The sequence below is a fragment of the Alligator mississippiensis genome, chromosome 11, assembly GCF_030867095.1.
Source record: "Alligator mississippiensis isolate rAllMis1 chromosome 11, rAllMis1, whole genome shotgun sequence".
Taxonomy (NCBI): Eukaryota; Metazoa; Chordata; order Crocodylia; family Alligatoridae; genus Alligator; species Alligator mississippiensis.
Genome location: NC_081834.1, coordinates 39569959 through 39591577, shown reverse-complemented (window position 1 = coordinate 39591577; position 21619 = coordinate 39569959). Strand labels below are relative to the sequence as shown.

The 21619-nt window shown below is 47.6% G+C and overlaps 1 protein-coding gene across 1 annotated transcript in view; it reads right to left on the bottom strand.

Moving 5' to 3' along the window:
- Nucleotides 1-8700: 8700 nt before the first annotated feature.
- SORD (sorbitol dehydrogenase) overlaps nt 8701-21619 on the bottom strand; it is a 37221-nt gene continuing 24302 nt past the window's right edge. The window contains exons 7-9 of the mRNA XM_059714847.1: nt 15935-16110; nt 12807-12928; nt 8701-10957 (exon numbers count right to left, since the gene is read on the bottom strand). Coding sequence (XP_059570830.1) covers nt 10792-10957; nt 12807-12928; nt 15935-16110 — 464 coding nt within the window. The 3' untranslated portion in view covers nt 8701-10791. The remainder of the gene's footprint in view (nt 10958-12806; nt 12929-15934; nt 16111-21619) is intronic.

Genomic DNA, 21619 nt, shown 5'->3' with positions numbered 1-21619 from the left:
GTGTTCAATTGCCATCCACAACCTTTGAGCTCACATGTACTACTTTATGGAGTCCCTAGAAGTATGTAGGAAGCTGCATGAGTGGCCTGGATGTTACCCCCTACCCATCTCCTCCAGCCAATCCAGCATTTCTCAGGAGTGTGTGGGATCACTTTCTGTGAAGGAGACATTAAGCCCTCTGTAAGCTCAGCACAGGGTTGGGGCAATGCACCTCATCCCTACGTGGACAAGGTCCTGATTCAATATGGACAGGGTACCAGCACTTTGTAGCCTGCTTTCAGTAACTAAGACAGTAGATGGACTTCAGGGGTTTTCAGGGCTGGGAATAGGCTTTAATTAGACACAGCAGGGGGATATCCTGAGCGAGTCTTTCTGCTTCTGTGGGCTCAAACTCAGCTGTAGCTCCCAGTGCAATTGGAGCAGTTCGGACTGTAGCCCCATGGCTCTCAATTGCTGGCTGGGGAAGGGAGACCAGATGCCAGGGAGATGTACCAGGAGGAGAAGTCAGGGAGACTGGCCTTCTGGAGGGAGAAGCAGGTGTAAGGGAAAGCAACAGTCATCTGGGAAGACACAGAGGGGAGTCACTGAAGAGTGATGTGCGTGTGGTGGGGAAGACCAAGACCCATCACCTCTCCCTGGTGCCCCAGTGAAAAGTGGTCTCCATCCTGCATCAGGTAGGTTGGCAAATCCAAAAAAAAGCCCAGTAAGACAATCCGTAACAGGCAAACGCTTCCCTTCAGCTTCCAGGTAGCATGCATGTTGTTTTGCTATTACCCTATCTGCCCCATTCCCCAAGCAGCAGGTTAAGAAAGCCCAGCTGGGATGCCCAGTCAAATCTGCTGTAGAGTTTGATTGTCCCTCCTGACACCTGAAGTTACCCAGCAATAGCCAAGACCAGCGGTTGGCATGAAGGCACATTTGACCCAGTGGCTGTGGGCAGTGAAGGGATCAAGAGACGTACCTTATTCTCCTGGCATTTATTGGGATCTACCACCTTGGGAACTGTGGCTAGGAGTGAAATTTAGGAAGTGTATTTGTAACGTTCTTCCCATCTTGCAAAGATTTCTGAAAAGTCAACACATTTATTTCCTTGTCCCAAATCGGGTTGAAAAGTTGATATCTCATAAAACTGTAGCACAGAAAAGTAGGACCAGAAGGGTCCCCAGGAGGTTGTCTGGTGCAACTCCCTACCCAAGGCAGGATTATCCATATCCAAACCATCTCATGCAAGTACTTGTCTAACCTGTTCTTAAGGCCACACAATCAATCCTGTCACACAACTACTAGGTCCGTTGCCCAAGAACACCCTAACCATAGGCAAAGCAAGGGGATGAGGGCACTGTCACTGTCCTGCCTTTTTGTGAATGAGAAACTAAATGTTTATATAAATCTTTATGTAATATAAGATAGAAATTAAAGTCAGATCAAATGAAATGTCTTGTCGCATCACATTGCCTTTTTTTAGTCTAAAGTTTTTGACCAAAATTTCAACACAAAAAGGTTCAAAACCCCTCTCATTTTCTGGTTTGAAAAGTGAAAATAGAACTTGTTTTGTATAGAGGATGTTTCCAGTCTGGTGGGGAAGGGGGTTATCATAAAGAGAATAGGGTATGTCTGCACCTTTATAGACTAACCAGAGTCGATATATCCAGCACAAGTTTCTGTGAGCTAAAAGCTCACTTTAGCAGATACATCCAATGAAGTGAACTTCAGCTCACAAAAGCTTCTACTATGTATCAACTTTAGTTGGCCCATAAGGTGCAAATCTGCCCTGCCTTTTATTTGATTTCAGACTAACATGGCTAACTATGCATCTCTGCTTGTGAGCTTATCAAAAACCAGCCCTGATTCAGAAACCACTTTAGTTGAAATGAACTGGCTTTTTTCTGGTGAAAAATTGTTCCTCCAAAAATTCCTGTCCAGATTAACTGATCTCTGGCCTCTCCCTGAGAGTAATGGGCTGCTTTGCTGCCAGGACCCATCTGCACAACATTTTTCCTCACCTTGTAACACTAATCTCCTCATGGCAAAGAACTCCTACACCCTGATTGTGACCGTGAAGCGAGGAGAGCTTGAAGGGGGTGGCAGGGTCTAGCTTAGCTATTTCAGCATTGGCAGTTTCTCTGCAGGATCAGAGATGCAGCATTAGTGGGATGTGAATATGCAAAGACCACAGCAGCTCTGAGAAGTTGATGGGTTTCTCTTCTGGCTTCAGGAGAGCTTCCCTTTCACTTCCAGACCGGCTTGACAATGAGTTTCTACAGCTTCCAGCCCAACCACAGGGCTCAGAGGCAGCCAGTTCCTCTACTTGGGGTCTGTGAGAGGTTGTTGGCTCACTGAATCTGAAGTCTGGCTGTTTGCCTTTCCCCTGTGATGGGGCGCTGCCCCCTTGCCTTTTATCAGCTGCTGTTTCTTCACCTTTGCAGCACTTGTGGTTGGAGATTTCCCTTGGTCCTGCTCACAGCAGCTTTCACAGGTCCATTTCTCATTGATCAAAGCGTGTGCTGTGACCTGCCTCAGGGTTTGCTGGCTGTTTGTAGTGACAGCAGCCTCCCCACAGACTGATTTATAGCCCAGCCTGCCTTGATCACCCTGCCCTCAGCCTCCCCTTCCTACCCTGCTACTGCCCTCTTTGGCTCAGCCTGCCACTAAGCTATTACACTCCAAGGCAAATCTACCTCTCTGCCCCTTCATGGTTCCCTTTGCAGGGTTAATGAGCAGCATAGCAAAGAAAGCTCGGAGAATGCATTTGGTTACGTCTCATCTCTGGAAATGGGAGACCCTTGCCAGATCCCCCCACAAGTGTGTGAGGCAGCTTACCCATCATTCCAAGAAAGAAGAGATCCCCTTGTCATCGATCCCCAAACTTTGCTCACCCATGGCCCAGAATATTGAGCAGGTAACACACTGAGGGCAGCATTGTCTTGACAACTTCAGTTTCTGTTCTTTAATTTCTGTGGCCATGTGCATTGTGGCAATCTTGCAAGCAATGTGTTGCCAGCAAACCTTGGAGTAGAGCCCACTGCCCTAGAGCAGGGGTCAGCAACCTATAGGTCACAAAGGTCCAATCTGGCCTGGGGTGACAGAGGGATTCATGGCCCACAGCTGTGGTGTGCTGCCCATACTCTTCACAGCATCCCCCCTGCTGCTTTCACATGCCTGTGCTTATCCTTGCCATCGAATTTGCCGCTCTTCTTTGCCATCAGGTAGTAAGGGTGAGCACAGCTGGCCTGGGCACTCTGGAAGCTGGAGATTTGTGCCCTGTGGCACAGGCTGGGTTTCAAACTGTGGTCTGTGGTTACAAAAGGTTGCCCTTTTGTCTTTTTTGGGGTTTTTTGGTTGTCCCCATATCAGGTGGCAGTGCCCAGCCTCCCAGCAATTACATACAGCAGTGGAGAAAAGAAAGGCTTCCCCACTTCAGTCTCTTATAAATAAATGGCTGTCAAATTGGCTGGAGGCTGAAATTTGAAAAGTAGTAATTTGTAGTGCGACAACAGGTTTACAGGACTGGGTCAGGATGCAGAAGTTGAATTAAGGGCACCCTGGCAGCACTCATTCTGGCACTGATATGTAATCTTAAAGTGCCTGAGTTGGCAAACTTTGTGTTCTTTCAACACAGGTAATTTCCAGTCATCATATGTAGATGTGATTAAGGGGCACCCATGTAGGCTCTAGTGGATGCAATGTTGATAGAGGTCCCATGATGTCAAACCCTTGTGAAGTGTTGGAGGGAATAACAATTTGGGATCAGAGAAAAAGGACTGGAAGGGACCTCCTAGGTCACTGTGTCCATACAAGCCCCTTCATCAGTGTATCAAGGTCCATCCTAAAAGTACTTAGGGTTTTTGCCCTCACTATTCCTATGGGAAGGATATTCTGGAACCGCGATGTTGATGGATAGAAACGGTCTCATTTCCAGCCTAAATATACCCATGGCCAGTTTATAAGTATTTGTCCTGCATTATCTTTTAGTTTGAATGGCTCTTCTCTCCCCCTCTGGTGTTTGCCTCCTGACGTACCTGTATCTAGAGAATATCTCCTCTCACATTTTTTGCTAGGGAAAAAAACCCCATGTTCTTTAAGTCTCTTCTTGTATGACAAGATTTCTATGGCCGTTATTGTTGTAAAGGTTTTGTCTGTACTGTTCCCGTGTGAGTTCATCTTTCTCAGACATGGGTGACCAGAATTGTTCTCAGCGATCCAGGTAGAATTTCAATTGTGACCTGTACATGAGCACGAGGACTTCTCCAGCTCCGCCTTTTCCAGTGAATCCCAGGATTGCATTTGCTTTTTTCATAGGTGCATCACTTGGTGGGGAGGGAGCGCACGTCTCAGAGGTCTAGTGTGATAGTATGAGAACACACCCAGGTCTTTCTCCCTGTTGGTCATTTCAAACTGAAGAGTTCCCATCTTATACCAGCAGTTCTTGTTGTTGGTCCCTAAGCACTTGTCCTTGCATTTTGTTCTCTTGAGTTTTCTCCCTTTCTACTACCCCACACCATGAGGTCATCCTGTTCTTCCTGTGTAATACCCTGATCTTGCTCTGTGTTGGCGATGCCTCCCAGCTTTGTCATCAGCAAAATTCTGCACTCCTAGTTATTGTACCAAGGACTATTATATGAAAGCATAATATATGAAAATATATTATATGAAAATAATATATGAAAGTTTATTCTATGAAAGTATAATAGGCAGAGAAGTCCCAACACCCCCTCAGTTTCTTCATCTGTACAGAATCCAGGTGATAAAGGACTCTATTGTAATAGGAAAGCATGGTCTGTGAAACATGTGGACAACATGTCTCCAAGAACTAAAACCAAGATAAAAAAGGCAACTGTTCTCCTTTTAATTCAAGTGGATGTCTACATGATGTCACAACCCAAAGGTGTGATTTTTGTGTGTGCGCTTTGGCACCGCTAAATTACTTCCCGCTATTTGTCGCTTTCTTTGCACAGTAGAGTTCTCTGCTGCAAGAGAGAACTCTGGTGCAACGGGGATTTCCCGCCAAATTACAGCTTCTTTGCAGGGTGCATTTCTTTTGCATCATAGTGATACACGCTGCAAAGGAGTTCCCGCCATTTGTATTAGGATTCGCGCCACATTATTGGCCCATTCCTAATGTAGGCACATGTGGCGGCTAGTGATTGGCTTGCTAGCTGTACAAAAGGCTTGGGTAGTTTCCGCCCAAGCCGGAGGAGGGAGGATGAGAGAGATTCTGTGTGAAGATCTCCAAGCGCTGCGGACCCTTGCGGACCCAACGCGCCTCCCCCCGGCTAAGCAGGTAAGCAGGCAATAGAACCGAGCCTACGGAGCTTTCGCTTCTCGCCTCTCCCCGTCGCCAAGCGCAATCCCAGACGTATCCCTTTCCTGTAACTTTGGACCCACGGAGCCTAAGTAACTCCGGGGAAACTTTTCGAACCTAATCAAACCGGACCCGCGGAGCCTGAACAACTCCGTGGGAGCAATCGATTTGTCGTGTTCCTCTACCGAGGATCTAAGCGGGAGCTGTGCCTGGAAACTTGTCCAGCCTACACCAATACCATCTTTGGGTATAAGTAAACAATCTTTTCAATCAACCATTACGCGTCCGTAACTAATTCTAACTCGCGTGCGCTAAACCACCCCGCGGTTCTCTCCAGCCCCGCGTGCCCGGGCTGCCGGCCACATCCCGTGTGCAACGAAGACGGGCCCGGCTCGCCCCCGGCTCGCACATGGAGACGGGAATGAGATCGGAATCGCTGCCGCACATGGCGACAAAGGTGGGATCGGGGCGCGGCCTGCACACATGACAGGGTTAGGGTTAGAGTTAAAAGATCAGAATTAGGCCTGTTGGCTTGGAGGTGGACAGGAGACATCCTACTTGCAATCACCTGGCTTCTGGGCCTGACTCTGCCCTACCTTCTGAGCTGAGGTGCTAAACAGGCAGTTTTCACTGAGAGGTGATGGAAGAAGCAGTTTTCTCAAAGCCATCCTCAATCCCTGTTAAAACTCTACCAAGTTCTCAAAGGGAAGAGGGGTTCCCAGACTCAGGGAGAAATATGGATGAAGACCTAATGAAATTAAATTGTTTCCAAGGGAGAAAATGCATCATGGCCTGGGGGAGGTGATGTGCAGGTGTTGCTGCTAGAGGATGCAGATGGGAAGTTCAGGGTTGGGTGCTGCTGTCCAGGGAGAAAGCTGGTGCTGCTGCCTTGGAGAATTGTCCTGAACTTCAGCCCCCCCAGAGTCACATGGGTGGGAGAAACATTGGGCAGGGAGGCTAGGCTGGAACTGGTCTGCCTCATGCTGGTTACTCTGGGCTCCAGCAATCAGATTTGTTTCTGGGAGTCCCCAGACCATCTTGGATGGGCAAGGATTGCTGCTGGGAAATGCAGTCTGTACCGTTGCAGGCTACAATGGTTCTTTATTAGTACAGTAATCCTACAGGGCAGGGCAGTGCACCAAGAGCTTGTAGGACCTTTGCTGGGACATGTTTAGTGGTTATATCCACTGTCTGCTTGATGAGGTCCTGAAGTCAGTAAAATCATCCAGTGAGGCAGACGGGGCGTGTCCATACAAAATGTTTAGTGTGGAGCTGACTAATTAGCTCTGCAGTGAATGTCTCAGTGTCTACATGTGTGCCCCTATCAGGGCGCAGGAAACTCATTAACTCTACAGCAGGGTAGTACCTGTAAGTATGAGTATTACTCTTCTGTGAAGCTTTTTTGTGAGCAGCAGTGACTGTGTTGACACTGACGCAACTGGCTGGTGCACAATGGTGCTTCAGTGCAGGGCCTGCTGGCTAGCCCCATGCTGAAGCACCCTCGTGCCCCAGCCAGCTCCTCTGCAGCACACTGAGCCTGGTTGGAGCAGCCCCGGGCTGGTAGGCTGACCTCCAAGATCCCCTGCTAGCTGGGGTTGCTCTGACTGGGCTCCATGTGCTGTGCATGAATAAACTCTAGAGTTGACTTCCCTGGAGTTAACTGCTTCCAGACTCGCGTTCAAACAGCATGCCTGGGAGCAAAAAAAAATCTCTGGAGCAATAAGCTCCAGAGTTTATTCATGTGCACTAATTGCATGTGTAGGTGTGCCTAGGGAGGGCTTTCTTGCCCCAGCACGAGAAGGGGTTTAGTCTGCAGCAGAAACACCCATTCTTCCCTTTGCAGTTGTTACTCTTCAGCACTTTCCACATCTAGCCCAAGTAGGCTGGAATGGTCCATGTGGCCTCTGAGAGAAGAGGCATAGGCCCTGGAGGCAATGGGTAATGCAGGTATGCGTGGCAATGGCTGTATGCCCTACTGTGTCCATCAGGACCGGGGCTGGAAGCACTGAGGAGAGAAAGGTGTCACCCACACTGACCCTTATCCAAGGAAAATGAAATGGTTGTTTTCAGCCAACAGGCAATACATGAATGACTTAGTTGAGAGGTGTAGTTAGCTGCATTAGTCTGAAGTTAGGCAGAAGGCAGGGGAGGGTTGCACCTTATAGACTAACTCATTTGGAGAGGCATGAGCTTTCACAGATGACAGACTACTTTTAGATGCTCTGAATGGATTTGCAGAGAGCAGGAGGTAATAATAAGAATACAGTCTTTTAAATACTAAGAATAGGGAAAGGGGGAAGGAAATGTTGAGAAAGGGGAAGATTGGTTGAAGATCAAAAGAGATAAAAAAAGCATTTAACCCATTGGGAGATATATAGGTTATAAAAGCTAGTCTAGGTAATGGGATAAGAATCCAGAGTCTCTGAGACTGAACCATGTTAAGTACAGACTGAAATGACCTCCAATAAAATACCTCAGCCACAGGGCAGAGGTATTTCCATAGCTCTTCCCAGACCCCCAGCAGAGGCAGGATGGGTTTGAAATGAGCCCATTCCCAAGCTTTCCCCCTTGGCCCTTGGACAGTGATCAGGTTATTATTTCATGACTTGCTATCAGAATCATGCCTAAGTCCACCTAGCCACTTAATAAGTGGAGTAAGATCTGGGCTGGGCAGCAATAACTTACCTTATTTTTGTTCAATAGGCCACAACTGTATGGGGCACTTCTTACCCGAGAGTAAGAACCCAGCCCCTGCCTGAGGAACATTTAGTCTAAATGAGACCTAGAAGAGCAGGTGATGGCACCTAATGGTAGGAAGTAGGAGAGGCAAGGAAGGGTGAGAGTTACAGCAAGCAAAAGGGGGCTCAGTGCCTAAGGGGGTCCTCAATAAAAATTGCTCAGGGTCCCTTTTGTACCAATTACCATTGCAGGTGGTGAGTAAATTCCACTGCACCTTGTTTGTTCAAAAGTCTCATCATAATAGTACACATGGCCATCATTACCCTCAAGACTGTGTAACGGGTATATCGGGGAACCCCACCACTTCCTTTTAGTATCCAGTTGCTATCATAAGAAGGCAGCTAAGATTGGCATTATCCCAGATCTTGGGCCATCCCACCCTAACAACTGTTCACCTGGGCTTTTGATGTGGATTTAAACATGTTAAGGTCTCAGCACCTCTGGACACCACCAAGAGTGTACCCTGAGGACTGACCCACAGGGCATATCCCATCTATTGAAAACCTAGGTCATGGGATACACATGGGATTGAATGGGCTCCAAAGTCCCCTCTGGTCCGCAGAAAGGATTGCAGGTCAAAATGTGGACACAATCCTTAAACCACAAAGTCCATCAGAACCAACAACCAAGTGTTCTAAGAAATAGTCTGTAATCAGGGAGCATTTCCAGTAGCTTTTATTGTGAAAGCTTAGTACCAGTATAAGAAATGGCTCTCAGGTGTCAGATAAGTTTCCTGCTATCAAAATCAATGCTGCTAGATATATGTATTAGGAAATGGTGACTGCAGGTCATTTTGCTTTGCAGAACCCACCTGTGATCTAGAATCATTCCCCTGCAATGCTCATCAAGCCAGGTCTGGCAAATGCAGTCACAGTAGCACAGAACCAAGCTGCTGAACACCTAATCGCAGACTAACTACGGTTCATTAAAAAATACCCGTTCTTTCCACGTTGCTCAGAATTTAGCAGCAAACTTGCATTGGATGCATCTGCACATGCATATTAATGCAATGCAATGAACTCCAGTGCTTACTGCACTGCAGTTAATTGTTCCTGGGTGTGCTGTTTGAATGTATGACCAGGACTCCACCATGTTGAGTTGGGGTGGAGTAGCCCCAGCTGGCAGGGAGCCCAAAGGGTCAGCCTGGGGCTGCTCCCCCCCAGCTCAATGTGCTGCAGAGAGGCTGGCTGGGGCACGAAGGTGCTTTAGCGTAGGGCTAGCTGGCCAGCAGCCCCTGCACTGGAGCACCCTCGTGTCCCAGTCAGTCAGGGCAGCTTCTACATGTTTTTTACTTTACACCACAATAGTACTTGTATTTACAAGTCTTATCCTGCTGTGGAGTAAACTAGTTTACTCCAGTGTAATAGGGGCGCATGCGTAGATGCACAATGTTTACTGCACAGTTAGTTAGTCTAATGCGCAGTAAAGGTCTAGTGTAGACACATCCAATGTGTAGGAATTATTATTTAATCAAAGTGGCTAAAATCATACCATGTCAATACCTCTGCTCCCTATGTCTGCCCCAGCCTGATGATCATCCTGGCTTCTGGCTTAAAGCTTTTTTTTCTTCATGTGCAGGCCAGGTGTATAGGGAGCAAGTAGAATGGAAGGCCCAGGTTGGGTAAGTAATGTAGGTCACTGCTTCACTGCAGCCCCTATACCAGAAGCAAGTCACCCTTGTGAACACTTCCAAGCCATTCCCCAACAACCACTTTTCCTTGGGAGTAAAAGAGGCTGCCCAGACCATTTTTGCCCCCATGCTGCTAATTTGGACCTGAGGTTCCCTACCAGCACTGGCAGCAGCAGAAGCTGTAGTGTAGGCTGGGATCAGTGGTCTGCACTACTATGCCATCCATCCCTGAGTGATAAAAAAGCCTCTGTTCGGAACTGTTCTCCATGGATGGACCTGCCCTGGTGAAGAGTGACATAGTTGACAAGGCTCCAGAATTTGTCCCTGAAATAGTTTCTCTCCTGTCTGCATGTACGCTGCTACAGCTGGTGGAGGCTGAAGCACATTTCCCTTTCAAACCTGCCTGCCAATATTGTGGGAAAACGACTTCAATTTACATCATGGATACACAGATACTTTTTACAGAGAAGAAATGATCAGACCGTACTCCAGTATTCATAAAGCTCTCTAGCACTCTTGTGGGGAGATGAGACGGGCAGTGTTCTACAGCCTGGTATTCCATACCCATGTTCACCAGTGGATTTGAGTGCAGAGCTGCTTGCACCAAACAGGCCAGTCCTACAGAACCAGACACCAGACCAGAAGTACCTTGGTCTGGCCACCCTGTTTTTATTGTGCTTGTTTCCAGCAGTGGAAGGTGTTAGGTATGTGAACCTACTCTACCACACTGCAGCATGGAAGCCCTGTTTGATATATGATGCAGAGCGCTACAGCATTCAAAATGGACAGTTCATTGGAGAAGAGGTGAATACTTTGGAAGGTCTTCCTTGGGAGCAAGGTGCATCTTGGATCCATAAAAGACCTGCGTTAGTCGGCAGAATGGGCTGAGATTTCCCATGTGGATCTCGGAGGAGGATTACGCCTCAAATCTGTTTCCTATATAAGTGGATCATCTTTATGTACATATAAACCTGTTAGTTTCCCCACCTGTAACCTTATCTCCTACAGTGTGCTCCACCCTTGTTATACAGTTATCTCATAACACAGTGTGACTACATCTTTGTTCCTCCAAGCATAACATCCCAGGTGATATAATGGGGGAGGAATGCAATACTTTATTTCAAGGATTCTGATCACTGGGGTCACACTTCAGCATGACTTTCACTCCCACACCCTTCTTGGTGGTCTCAAAGGCCTCTAGAGCCTGTTCCAAAGGGAAGCGATGTGTAACCAAGGGTTTAACATTCACTCTCTTGGATGCAAGCAAAGAAATTGCCATGGGCCACCTAGAAGAGAATGCAGAATGGGAAAAAAAATGAGGTTAGCCCTTAGAGGTAGGGACCATGTATAGTGGCCAGAAAAACTTTGCACTTGCAGAGAAATCAAACAGCACACTATCCCCAAACTGTACAGAAAGAGTTAATGAGAGAAAGGGAGGGCTTGGCAGAGTCGGTACACAACCTGTGTGAAAGCAGGGACTCTCAAACCTCTTCACAGCATGGGTCAGACCTTGATGAAATTGGATTATTGATCCCTATCCATCTCCTCACCCATTATTCTGTGTACCAACTACAAGCAATTTCTCTCATGGAAACTTAGTATCAAGAAAGTTATTTGCGATACACAGGCCACAAGCAATTTTTTTAAGGCCCAGTCCTGTATGTCTTTCACATATGTACTGTCAGAGAATCACCATCTTCACCCCTTGGTTGCCCAGTGGGTCAGCTTCAAGAGAAGGATTGGCAAGTGTTCTGTGCCATGCCTGCACTGTGGCCTGATGGAAGTGAGAGATACAAATTCAAGCCCTTCTAGGTGTGGGGAGGCCTAGAACCTGGGTCTTCTGCTCCTTGGGTAAGTACCTTAATCCTCAGGTTACTGGGTGGAAAGGTGGAAGGACTACTCTCCTCCATCTTGCTTCAGGCCAGTCCATGTATACTTGGGCACCTATATCCAACCACAGCTGACTCTAGAATCTAGAAGCTGGCTAAATGCCAAAAATTGCACTTACAGAGCTATGTGAGCCACTAATACATGTAAAAATGAAATAGGACTTGGCTCAAAAGCACAACACAGGAGCTAAAGCCAGGTCTGTCAAACCAGTAAAGCCAAGAGACAGATGACAGTACAGGTCAGTCCATCCTACCTGTGTGACCGAACCATATTTATGCATGTGCGAGGGAAATCACATTAGCAGGTCCATCAACATGATTTCATAGAGCAAGACAAGGCCCCAAAATGGTTCATATACAATTTTAGTTCTAGCACAGATAAAGACTAACTGTTTATTCAGGTATTTGTTCAGACTGAAATAACCACGAATGACAATTCTCTTGACAAACCCAAAAAGGAAAGCTGAATTATGAAACTGCAGCTGTGAGTAAGGGCAAAATCACCAGGGTGGCAGTCAGAATGAGGTGTGTTACAGAACACAAAGCATTAGAATTTTATCGCTGTCCCTGGATTTAACCAGTGTGATAACTACCATCTCTTTCTCTGACTCAAGAGGTTACTAAGTGCAATGTAGCAGGATATTAACAGAGCTGGTAAATTCTGTGATCAAAGATTTATAGATATCTGAAGGTGTGGATGGACATAACTTTTAAATGCTTTACAAGGGGAGGGGGAGTTTCATGCTACAGGAACATCTAGTAAGTGAGATAAATCATTGTAAATTTAACCGGGAAGGAAACCAATATAGGAATATGCCCATGTAACAATTATATTCTAACAGTTTATATCATTCAATCCTGACATGTGTTACACTGTGATATAAGTGTTGACTGAGCTGGTTTAGTCAAAAATGATCCTGCCTTAAGTAGGAGTCTGGACTAGATGACCTCATGAAGTCCCTTCTACACCTACATTCCTATGATCCTATCTATCTATACTCTTTGTTAGGGCAGGGAGTCTAAAACTTCTTCACACCACTGGTCAGGCTGTAACAGACTGCCTCACTATGGCAGGGACTTGCTCTGCTAGGGTGATGCTTTTCGCTGCCCTGTAACTTAATGGTCAGAGATGCAAACAGTGAAGGGGATTCTTCCAATTCCATTCGCTTGGGCAAGTGAATTCTTGGTCTCCTATGGAAAAGTGCACTAGGGAGCAGTTTGGCTGGGAGTCCTGCACAGTACTCACGTGTTGCAGTAGCGAAATATTCCCCTGATGTCCACCTCTCGCACAGCAGCATTCACAATAGGGATAGTGACCATTTCCTGCCCCATCCCTACTAGGACAAGGGTCCCTCCAGAATGAGTGGCCTGAGAAGGAATAAAAGAAATAAAATAAATACAAATGCCTTCTTTCTGCTCTTAAGGCAGTATCAGTTGTTACTTCAAAGCCCTATTAGCAGTCTATAAAAGGTATTAAATCTCTACAGCCATAAGAAACTCAGGGCAATGAGGAAGCACAGCCAAGAGCAAGAGGTGTTGCAATCAGAAGAAAATGTGTGAACAAGACAATCACAGTATTTCAAAAACTCTTCAGCTACCAAGTGACCCATGTTCAAACTTGTAACAGGGGGCCTCCTCAGGACCAGTCTATCAACGGCCCACCCACCTGTTTCTGGGCCAACAGCCCGCCTTCTTTACTGCCATGCCTTGTTGCTATCTAATTAGGATGTTAATTAAGCGGGAGGCTGCCCATTTCTTACCCCAGTGCCAGGGGGTGCTAGCTGTGGCCCCGTTCCTCCCCTACACCGCAGCCCAAGCCTCACAGATGGCATCCAGAGTTGTTAACATCACCGGCCCCACTCTGGGCCCCAGAATCCTCCAGTCTAGACTCCAACTGGATCCTTCCACTCAGGCAGCCTACTCCACCTTCATTCTGGGCTACCTACCTCCCTGAGCTGTTCCCCCTTACAGGTGTGGTCCCCCGGGACCTTTGGCTACACAGACCCTGGCCTCACCTCCAGACCAGTCAGAAACCCAGGCCCTCAGCTCTGGGCATCCCTCGCAATGGTCCCCTGGCCCTTTGACCCTTCTGGTCCTGGCCCCAGCATTGACCAATCGAAGGATTTCAAGTCCGGCTTCTGAGTCTATAGCCCCAACTCACTCCCCTGGGTCCGCCTTCTGGACCCTACTAGGGGGTAAACCACCCAGTTATGGGAGCTGGGGTTATTAAGGTGCCCCAACCCAACTTTCACCAGGGTGGTAACTGGCCTGGCATTTCCTGGGGGCTCCTGCACCACTGAGAGCCCCACCAGGCCACCCACTCCCGGCAGGGTGCAGTTTTAGGTCATGCCCAGGACCAGGAGCCTCCAAGCCATCCCCTATAGCTCCTGCCCTTCCCTCCAGGATGTTCCAAGAAGCCTTGCAGCCAGGTGATGTTCCTGCCTGCCAGCAGTGAACTGTTCTGTTTATATAGGCAGCCCTGAATCTAAAATGGCTGCTGTAATCAAGCACCTGCTGGCTGCTTGGCTGGGCCCTTAAAGTAGCATGCACGCACAGTGCCCTGCCACAAAACCCCGCTAAGAGAGGCAAGTGCTTAAATCTCATTTTCAGTAGTGACTTGGGCCCTTCTGAGCCTAAGTCCTATTGATTCTTGATGTAATATGGTCTTTTAAATGCCTAGAGGCCAAATTTCTGGCATCTAGCAGTGCAGATAGTTACCTAGAAAGACTTAAAAAGTACTTTGACATGCAACTCCCACAGGAGTGGTCAAGAAAGCAACAATGAGGGCCCTGGAGGTGGATCAGGAGTGTTGTCTGGGAAAGACTGGATTTCAGATGAAAGAAAGGAAAAGTCTAAGAGCTGGATTTCATTGTGGAGTGAATACAGGGAGACCATGCACAAACTACTTCAGTTACCTGAGCTCAGGTGAGAGTGACTATGAACCATGGGCTATTATGTCAACACTATGCTCGCCTGTGTATGGCACAAAGCGTTCTGGAAACATATCTGAGATGCTCAAAGGATTCTTACCACTGAATTGTGGGAGAACTTGTCTGTCCCTTTCAGACACATGAAGGGGAACTGAGAGAAAGGGCTGGAGGACAAACAGCACTTGAGTGAGCCAGCCTGAAGCCACACTGTAGAGTGGACCAGATTTATGTTAATGGGCTTTTTGTGGGGACAAGACTTCAATTAGGGAATATACCTGACTGTAATTCAAAGTTACCATGAAGACAAGGTCTGAGAGGCAGCTGGAAATAGGACAGTCACTAATGTGAGGCATACTAAGAGGCAGGAGAATGCAGAGGGTAAAGAGCCATTGATGGGACCCTCAGTAAGGCAGGGGGATAGAAAAGCACAGACAAGAGAGTGAGACTGCCAACTGTATTTATACCCACAGAAAGCCCATCCCAAGTGGGAGCTGAAGCAACACATTTTCTTTGGGCTGACAATCATCTCTCCTGTGTGGCAGCTGCTGACTCCCTACTTATCTTCTCCAAGGCTGATATTTCAAGGGAAGAAGAACTGCCTGCATCATCAAACTATTAGCATTGCCAGAAAGGGGGAAGGAGCAGTGGGGACAGGAAACACTGCATAGAGCACTCAAACCTTTTTGATGCCACATTCTGGCACAGATCACTGCCAGCTCCTGCTAGTGCAGTGAGCCAGAGATCCCAGCTGGCCAGAAAACCCAAAGCCTGTTTTTTCAAAAATGCCTGTGTGATTTGAGGGCTCCAGCTTGGGATGTTTCAAAAGGACATGATCTAAAGAAAGGGTAGAGCTTCTGCTTTCTGAAAAGAAATCCCCTTCACCTGTGTCCAGTTGGGCTCTCAGGCACAAACAGTGGCTTTGCAATGTGCAGGCCCAGTCCACCTCCGTGGGAGAGCAGAGCACTTCCAGGCACTGCTAGCTCAGCAAAGACAAGGCTGCTTTAGCCCCAGGCACAGAACCCAGCATTCCTGCACCAGGGAGAAGAGCAAATCTCACAATTCTGGCCTGTGCATAATGAACCAAATCCTGCTGGTAGTCCTGTGCACACAAGTCTTGCTGAAGTCAGAGGGTGTTTCATTCCCATAAAGCACTGGAGGCCTGCACTTGTCCTACCATTCACACTGCTTAGGAAGACTGACACGTCTTGATTCGGACATTGCCATAAGGTAAGGTCACCCACAAGGCTGTACATGGCTGCCTGGAAGAAGTAGGCTGAAATTACTTTTGGTGAACTCTGACTTTGTTCTGCTGGGAAAGGAGTCTGGGCACTGAAATACTATCATCACACTGTTCAAACCTATTTGCATTCACTCCGATTAATCAACCTGAAAAGATGCAAACAAATGCCAGTGCTGATGGATGCCCATGGTAGGAGCTACTCACATAAATGCCAGCTTGAATGCAGTCCTGTGCCCCAGTGCACTCCACAGTTATCTCCGGCATACAGCCAAGCAAACCTTGTACCTTGGAGGCCAGCTCCTGTGGTGTCTCTTTTTTCACCACAAGAGTGAAATCTGCCCCAATCTCCTTGGCTTTTTCCAGGCGAGAGGCACTTAAATCTGGGGGAGAAAGAAACAGATGTCACAAAGCTGGAGCTGGCTGAGGAACATCATACAAGAAAGGAAATTATTGCAAAGGAGCCCTGAGGCAAGTGTGTTCCTGATGAGGGATAAGGGTTTCAAAGATATTGAGGACCAAATGTTGAGGCCTGGGCTAACAAACTGCAGCCATCACTGCTTCCTCCCTCTCTATCCTTTCTGGGCCCAGCCCAGGCATTGTCTTGGCCACCTGAAAGGAGGGAGAGGAACCTGGCTACAGGGATGACACGTAGACAGTGCACACAGGTGCATGTGCACCTCCTGAGCATGGCGGTGCACCCCCTACAAAGATTATATTAAGTTAGATCCTCAATCACTCACACTGAAAACAGATTTGTGAAAATTAGGAGATCTGCTGTCTGCTGCATGCTGTGATCCTGGGGTGGGTGGGAGGAGATCACAGAGGAGGTAAGACTTGGTAGTGAACTCAACCTTGTGTTCTTTCCCTCCTTTCTTTTCTGCTAGGTCCCCTTTACTAGTCTGAGTTTAATAACATCTGTTTCCATTTGAGTTGCCTGGATGGTCTGGTTTGTCATTTAAGGAACTGTGAGGCAAGAGGTGAATTTGGCTGGCGTGGTTGATAAGTTAAATGGACAGTGATCAATTTACTCCCTCCCAGCATAATCATTGCTATTTATTATCTGTGCTGCAGTAACAGTCAGGGTAGCCTATCAGTGCAGTACCCTAGCAGGACCTTGCACAAAAACACAAGCTTGCTCTGCACAAGCTAGCTAGGGTACCCGAGTACACTACATTTGCATCAGTCCAGGCAGAGCACCATGCTAATGCAGCTATGTTGCTTCCAGTACCAAACATTGTTCACAGCTAGCTTCGGTTTTTCTGAATGTCACTGCCTTATGCTCTGAAGACATATATTTTGATGCTAGTGTTAAGTGCTGTACAAATATGTAACAAAGGAGCAGTCTCTGTCCTAAAGAGTTTACAGTCTACAGGGAAGTCTACACAGCAGTCAAGAGCTATGCCTGCAGTAGGCGTGAGCTAGTGGTAATCCAGCCAGCTCAAGTGCCAAGAGCTGTGAAGCCATCGCAGCAAGGAGCTCAAGGCACCTAAGCCACTCTAGTACATACCCAGACTTGCACAATTCTTGCTAATGTAGCTATACTATGTGATGGATTAAAGCTCGCCCAGACAAGTCTGCATCTGCAATCACAGCTGGCACTTTGGTGGAGATACACCTGGAGTATAAGATGAGAAAGCCAGGCACATCAGATAGATGGGGAAACATGATGCAAGAGTGAGACTGGTCAGAACAATGCAGTACACACCGGTCACGGCATCACAGCCACCGGACCATGGGAGACAGCGACCATGAGCTGATCAGCTTCACCATCCACCGTAAAGCAGGCATGTCAGTCAGCAAAGCAGAAGTCCTTGACTTTAGGAAAGCTGACTTTGACAAGCTCAGGAGGCTTGTTGGCGAGGCCCTAAGGGACCACAACCCAAAGGGGAGGGGAGTTCAGGAAGAATGGTTGTTCCTCAAGGGAGCGATCCTGAAAGCACAAGCAATGTCTATCCTGTCTCGGAGGAAAGGCAGCAAAAGGGCACAGCAGCCCCCTTGGCTCTGCAGGGAACTAGTGGACCTCCTGTGACTAAAAAGAAAGGCCTATAAAGGATGCAAAGTTGGATCCACTCTGCACTGGTCTGGACCTGTAGGGAGCGAACCAGGAAAGCCAAAGCTGTGACTGAACTCCAACTGGCTACATATATCAAGGACAATAAAAAGTCCTTTTTTAGATTTGTGGGGAGCCAGAGGAAAAGCAAAGGTAACACTGGACCCCTGCTAAACCATATGGGTTAACTGACAACCGACGCCCAGGAAAAAGCCAACCTGCTCAACGGGTATTTTGCGTCAGTTTTTCAGCAGCCCCAAGGGATGGCCCTGCTCAATACGGTATGGGACGGTCAGGGCGAGGGACAGCTGTTACCTTTCGTCAGTGTTGACCATGTGAAGGAACGCCTCGAGAGGCTGGACACCTTCAAGCCAGCTGGCCCAGACAGCTTACACCCCAGGGTACTTAAGGAGCTGGCAAGCATCATAGCTCGGCCACTAGCACGGATCTTCGAGAACTTGCGGTGCTCAGGCAAAGTGCCCGAGGATTGGAAGAAAGCCAATGTGGTGCCTATCTTCAAGAAAGGGAGGAAAGTAGATCCGGGGAACTACAGGCCCATCACCCTGACCTCCATCCCTGGAAAGACCTTGGAGAAAATCATCAGAGACCATTCTTGACAAACTGGCTGAAGGCAACATCCTGAGGGATAGCCAGCACAGTTTGTTGTGGGTAGGTCTTGCCTGACCAATCTCATCTCCTTCTATGACCAGGTGACCTATCACCTGGACAAGGGAGAAGAGATTGACGTCATATATCTCGACTTTAAAAAAGCTTTTGATCTGGTATCCCACGACTGTCTTATAGAAAAACTGGCCAATTGTGGCCTCAGCTACATCACAGTCCGCTAGCTGGGGAATTGGCTTCGAGGTCAGCCCCAGAGAGTGGCAGTTGACTGAAGTCAATCATTGTGGTGCGCTGTGACCAGTGGGGTCCCCCAAGGCTCCGTCCTTGGGCCCATCATTTTCAACATCTTCATTAATGATGTGGACGTTGATTGGTGTCAGGAATGGACTGGCCAAGTTCGCTGATGACACCAAACTTTGGGGGTAAAGTGTCCACATCCGAGTACAGGATGGTGATCCAGGCTGACCTTGACAGGCTCGGAAAATGGGTGGATGAAATCCTGATGGCCTTCAACTCCGAAAAATGCATGGTACTCCACCTTGGGAAGAAAAACCCACAGCATGCTTATAGTCTTGGCAGTGCTATGCTTGCTAGCACCATGGCCAAAAGGGACTTGGGGGTCATGATTGACAACAAGATGAATATGAGCCACCAATGTGATTTTGCAGCTGGCAAAGCAATCAAAACTCTGGCTTGCATCCATAGATGCTTCTCTAGCAAATCCCAGGATGTCATCCTCCCGCTGTACTCGGCCTTGGTGAGGATGCAGCTGGAGTACTGTATCCAATTCTGGGCTCCACAATTTAAAAAGGATGTGGAAAAGCTTGAGAGAGTCCAGAGGAGAGCCATGTGCATGATCAGAGGTCAGGAAAACAGACCTTATGATGAGAGGCTAAGAGCTACGGGACTCTTCAGCCTGGAAAAGCACAGGCTTGGGGGGGGGGACCTGGTGGCTGCCTATAAGTATATGAGGGGTATACATCAGGATCTGGGGGAATGCCTGTTCACCAGAGCGCCCCACGGGATGACAAGGTCAAATGGTCACAAACTTCTCCAAGACCGTTTCAGGCTGGACATAAGGAAGAACTTCTTTACAGTCTGAGCCCCCAAGACCTGGAACAGACTGCCTCTAGAGGTGGTGCAAGCACCTACTCTGGATTCCTTTAAGAGTCAATTGGATGTTTATCTTGCTGGGATCCTGTGACCCTAGCTGACTTCCTGTCCCTTGGGTAGGGGGCTGGACTCGATCTTCTGAGGTCCCTTCCAGCCCTAATGTCTATGAAATCTATGAAATCTGTCCATCTCTGCATCAACCAAGTGCATTTCCTACAAATGGCTCTTCCACCTAATGCCAATGATTACCAGCAAGTGGTGCCATTCATTCACCCCTCCCCACCTCAGATGTAGCTAGCCAGCTGGAGGAAAAGCTGAGAAAAGCAAGAAGATGTAACTGCTGGAGGGCTAAAGTTAAAGAGAAGCTTATAATAGTAGCACAATATAGGCACACCTCAGAGAGAGTATTAAGGGAGGAACGTGTAAACAGCCTACAATTATGTGAGCAATAAGATTCTGCTTTCTTTTTGGGCTTCCTTCCAAGAAGTTCAAAACAATGTGCCTGACTTCTATTTGTTCCCACTCCCTGCCATAGATGATTGCAATCCCCATGTCAGAGACATAGGGATGAAGTGATTTGACTAAAGTTACACAGGAAACCTGTGACAGGGCAAGGAAGGCCTCTTGATTCCTACTTCTGTGTATCAGTGAGACAGTGATCAAAGGGAAGAAACTGATCAGAATGGTTCTAGGGAGCACAACTAGGAGTGACAGGATGGGACTGAGCAAGGGAAACTTTGGGCTGAAGACATTGGTGAAAGTGAAAGTGACAGGTGAGAATGAGAAGTACTGTCAAGACAATAACCAAACTTTTCTGCCACTGCAGAGCAGATGGGATAAGTAAAGTAAATCTGCACTAAGAGAGAAGGTCAGAGAGACAGCTGAAACCCGAACTGTTTGGGGGTCTTGAATGATCCACAGAAACATCGAATAAAAGCTAGTATGGACACTTATGGATGTTGGCTAATAAACTGGAGACAACCTAGAAGTCTTCACACTTTAGTTAATTAAAAAAATGTGAACACCTGTGGTTGAGAAATGTAAAATGTGATCATTTTTTGGAACTTTTGATTAATTTCTAAGTGAAATCCACTGAGAATTAAATGACGTTCCAGTTATAATGTCAGAGTACTATTTCTCACGTAAAAATCTTTGATGGAATGCAAGCACTTCCCAGTGGTGATTTTGAGACAGTTGAGAAATTGAAGAATGGTTAGAATGTGTTGTGCACCATTCCCTCCAAAAGCATTTTTGTTTGATTTTGTTAATCTAACAAGGATCATCTACAGTTCAGAGCAACCATCTTGGGGGAGATGGACAGAGGTGCTGACAGCCTCATAATGCAGGGGTGTCAAGAACCTGGTCTATTGAGCTACTGGAAGCTGTGGGGGCATGGCCAGGGTGGAGCAGGGCATGCTGCAGAGTTAAGACTCCTAAGCCCTGTTGGACATGGCCATTGGCAGTAGGAGGATGAGCAGGGGCTGCACTGATGCAGCCCTGCTTCCCTTTCTGCTGCTGGCCTGGCCCTCCCCTTCCCCCTCCCCCTCCCCAGACCACATGGTGGGACCCCTGGCCCAGTATTTTTCACACAAAGCAGCTTTTTAATTTTTTTAATGTCATGTCTCAGGTCAAATCAGACAAATCAGTTCTGAATTCTATTGATTGAGCAGAGCTCAGTCATTCAATTCTATGTGGTGCTACCACCAGCAAGTCTCCTACCTCCCAGACTCTTCAGCCTGTGTTTCAGATACTTCCAAATCCATGGCAGACATCCTCCGTGCAAGCCCCAATTCTGGAGGCCTTGCTTGTCCCTAGCCAAAAGGCTGAAGGAGGAAGCTAGAGAAAAAGCCCAAGAGCAATCTCCCATCACCATAAATTGTGTAGCTACGATCCTTGCATTGGAGGCATTTTAGAATCTTGCAGGGGTCAGCCTGCCTGTAGTGCAAGGGACAGGCTCTCACCCTCTAACTCTCCAGGCAGTCCTCAACTTAAGACGTTTTGAGTTACAATGAACAGCACTTACGATATTTATAAACTGACACCCTGTTTTGACTTTCTGATGTCAGTTTCGACTTTACAATGCTTGATTCGACGCAAAGCCA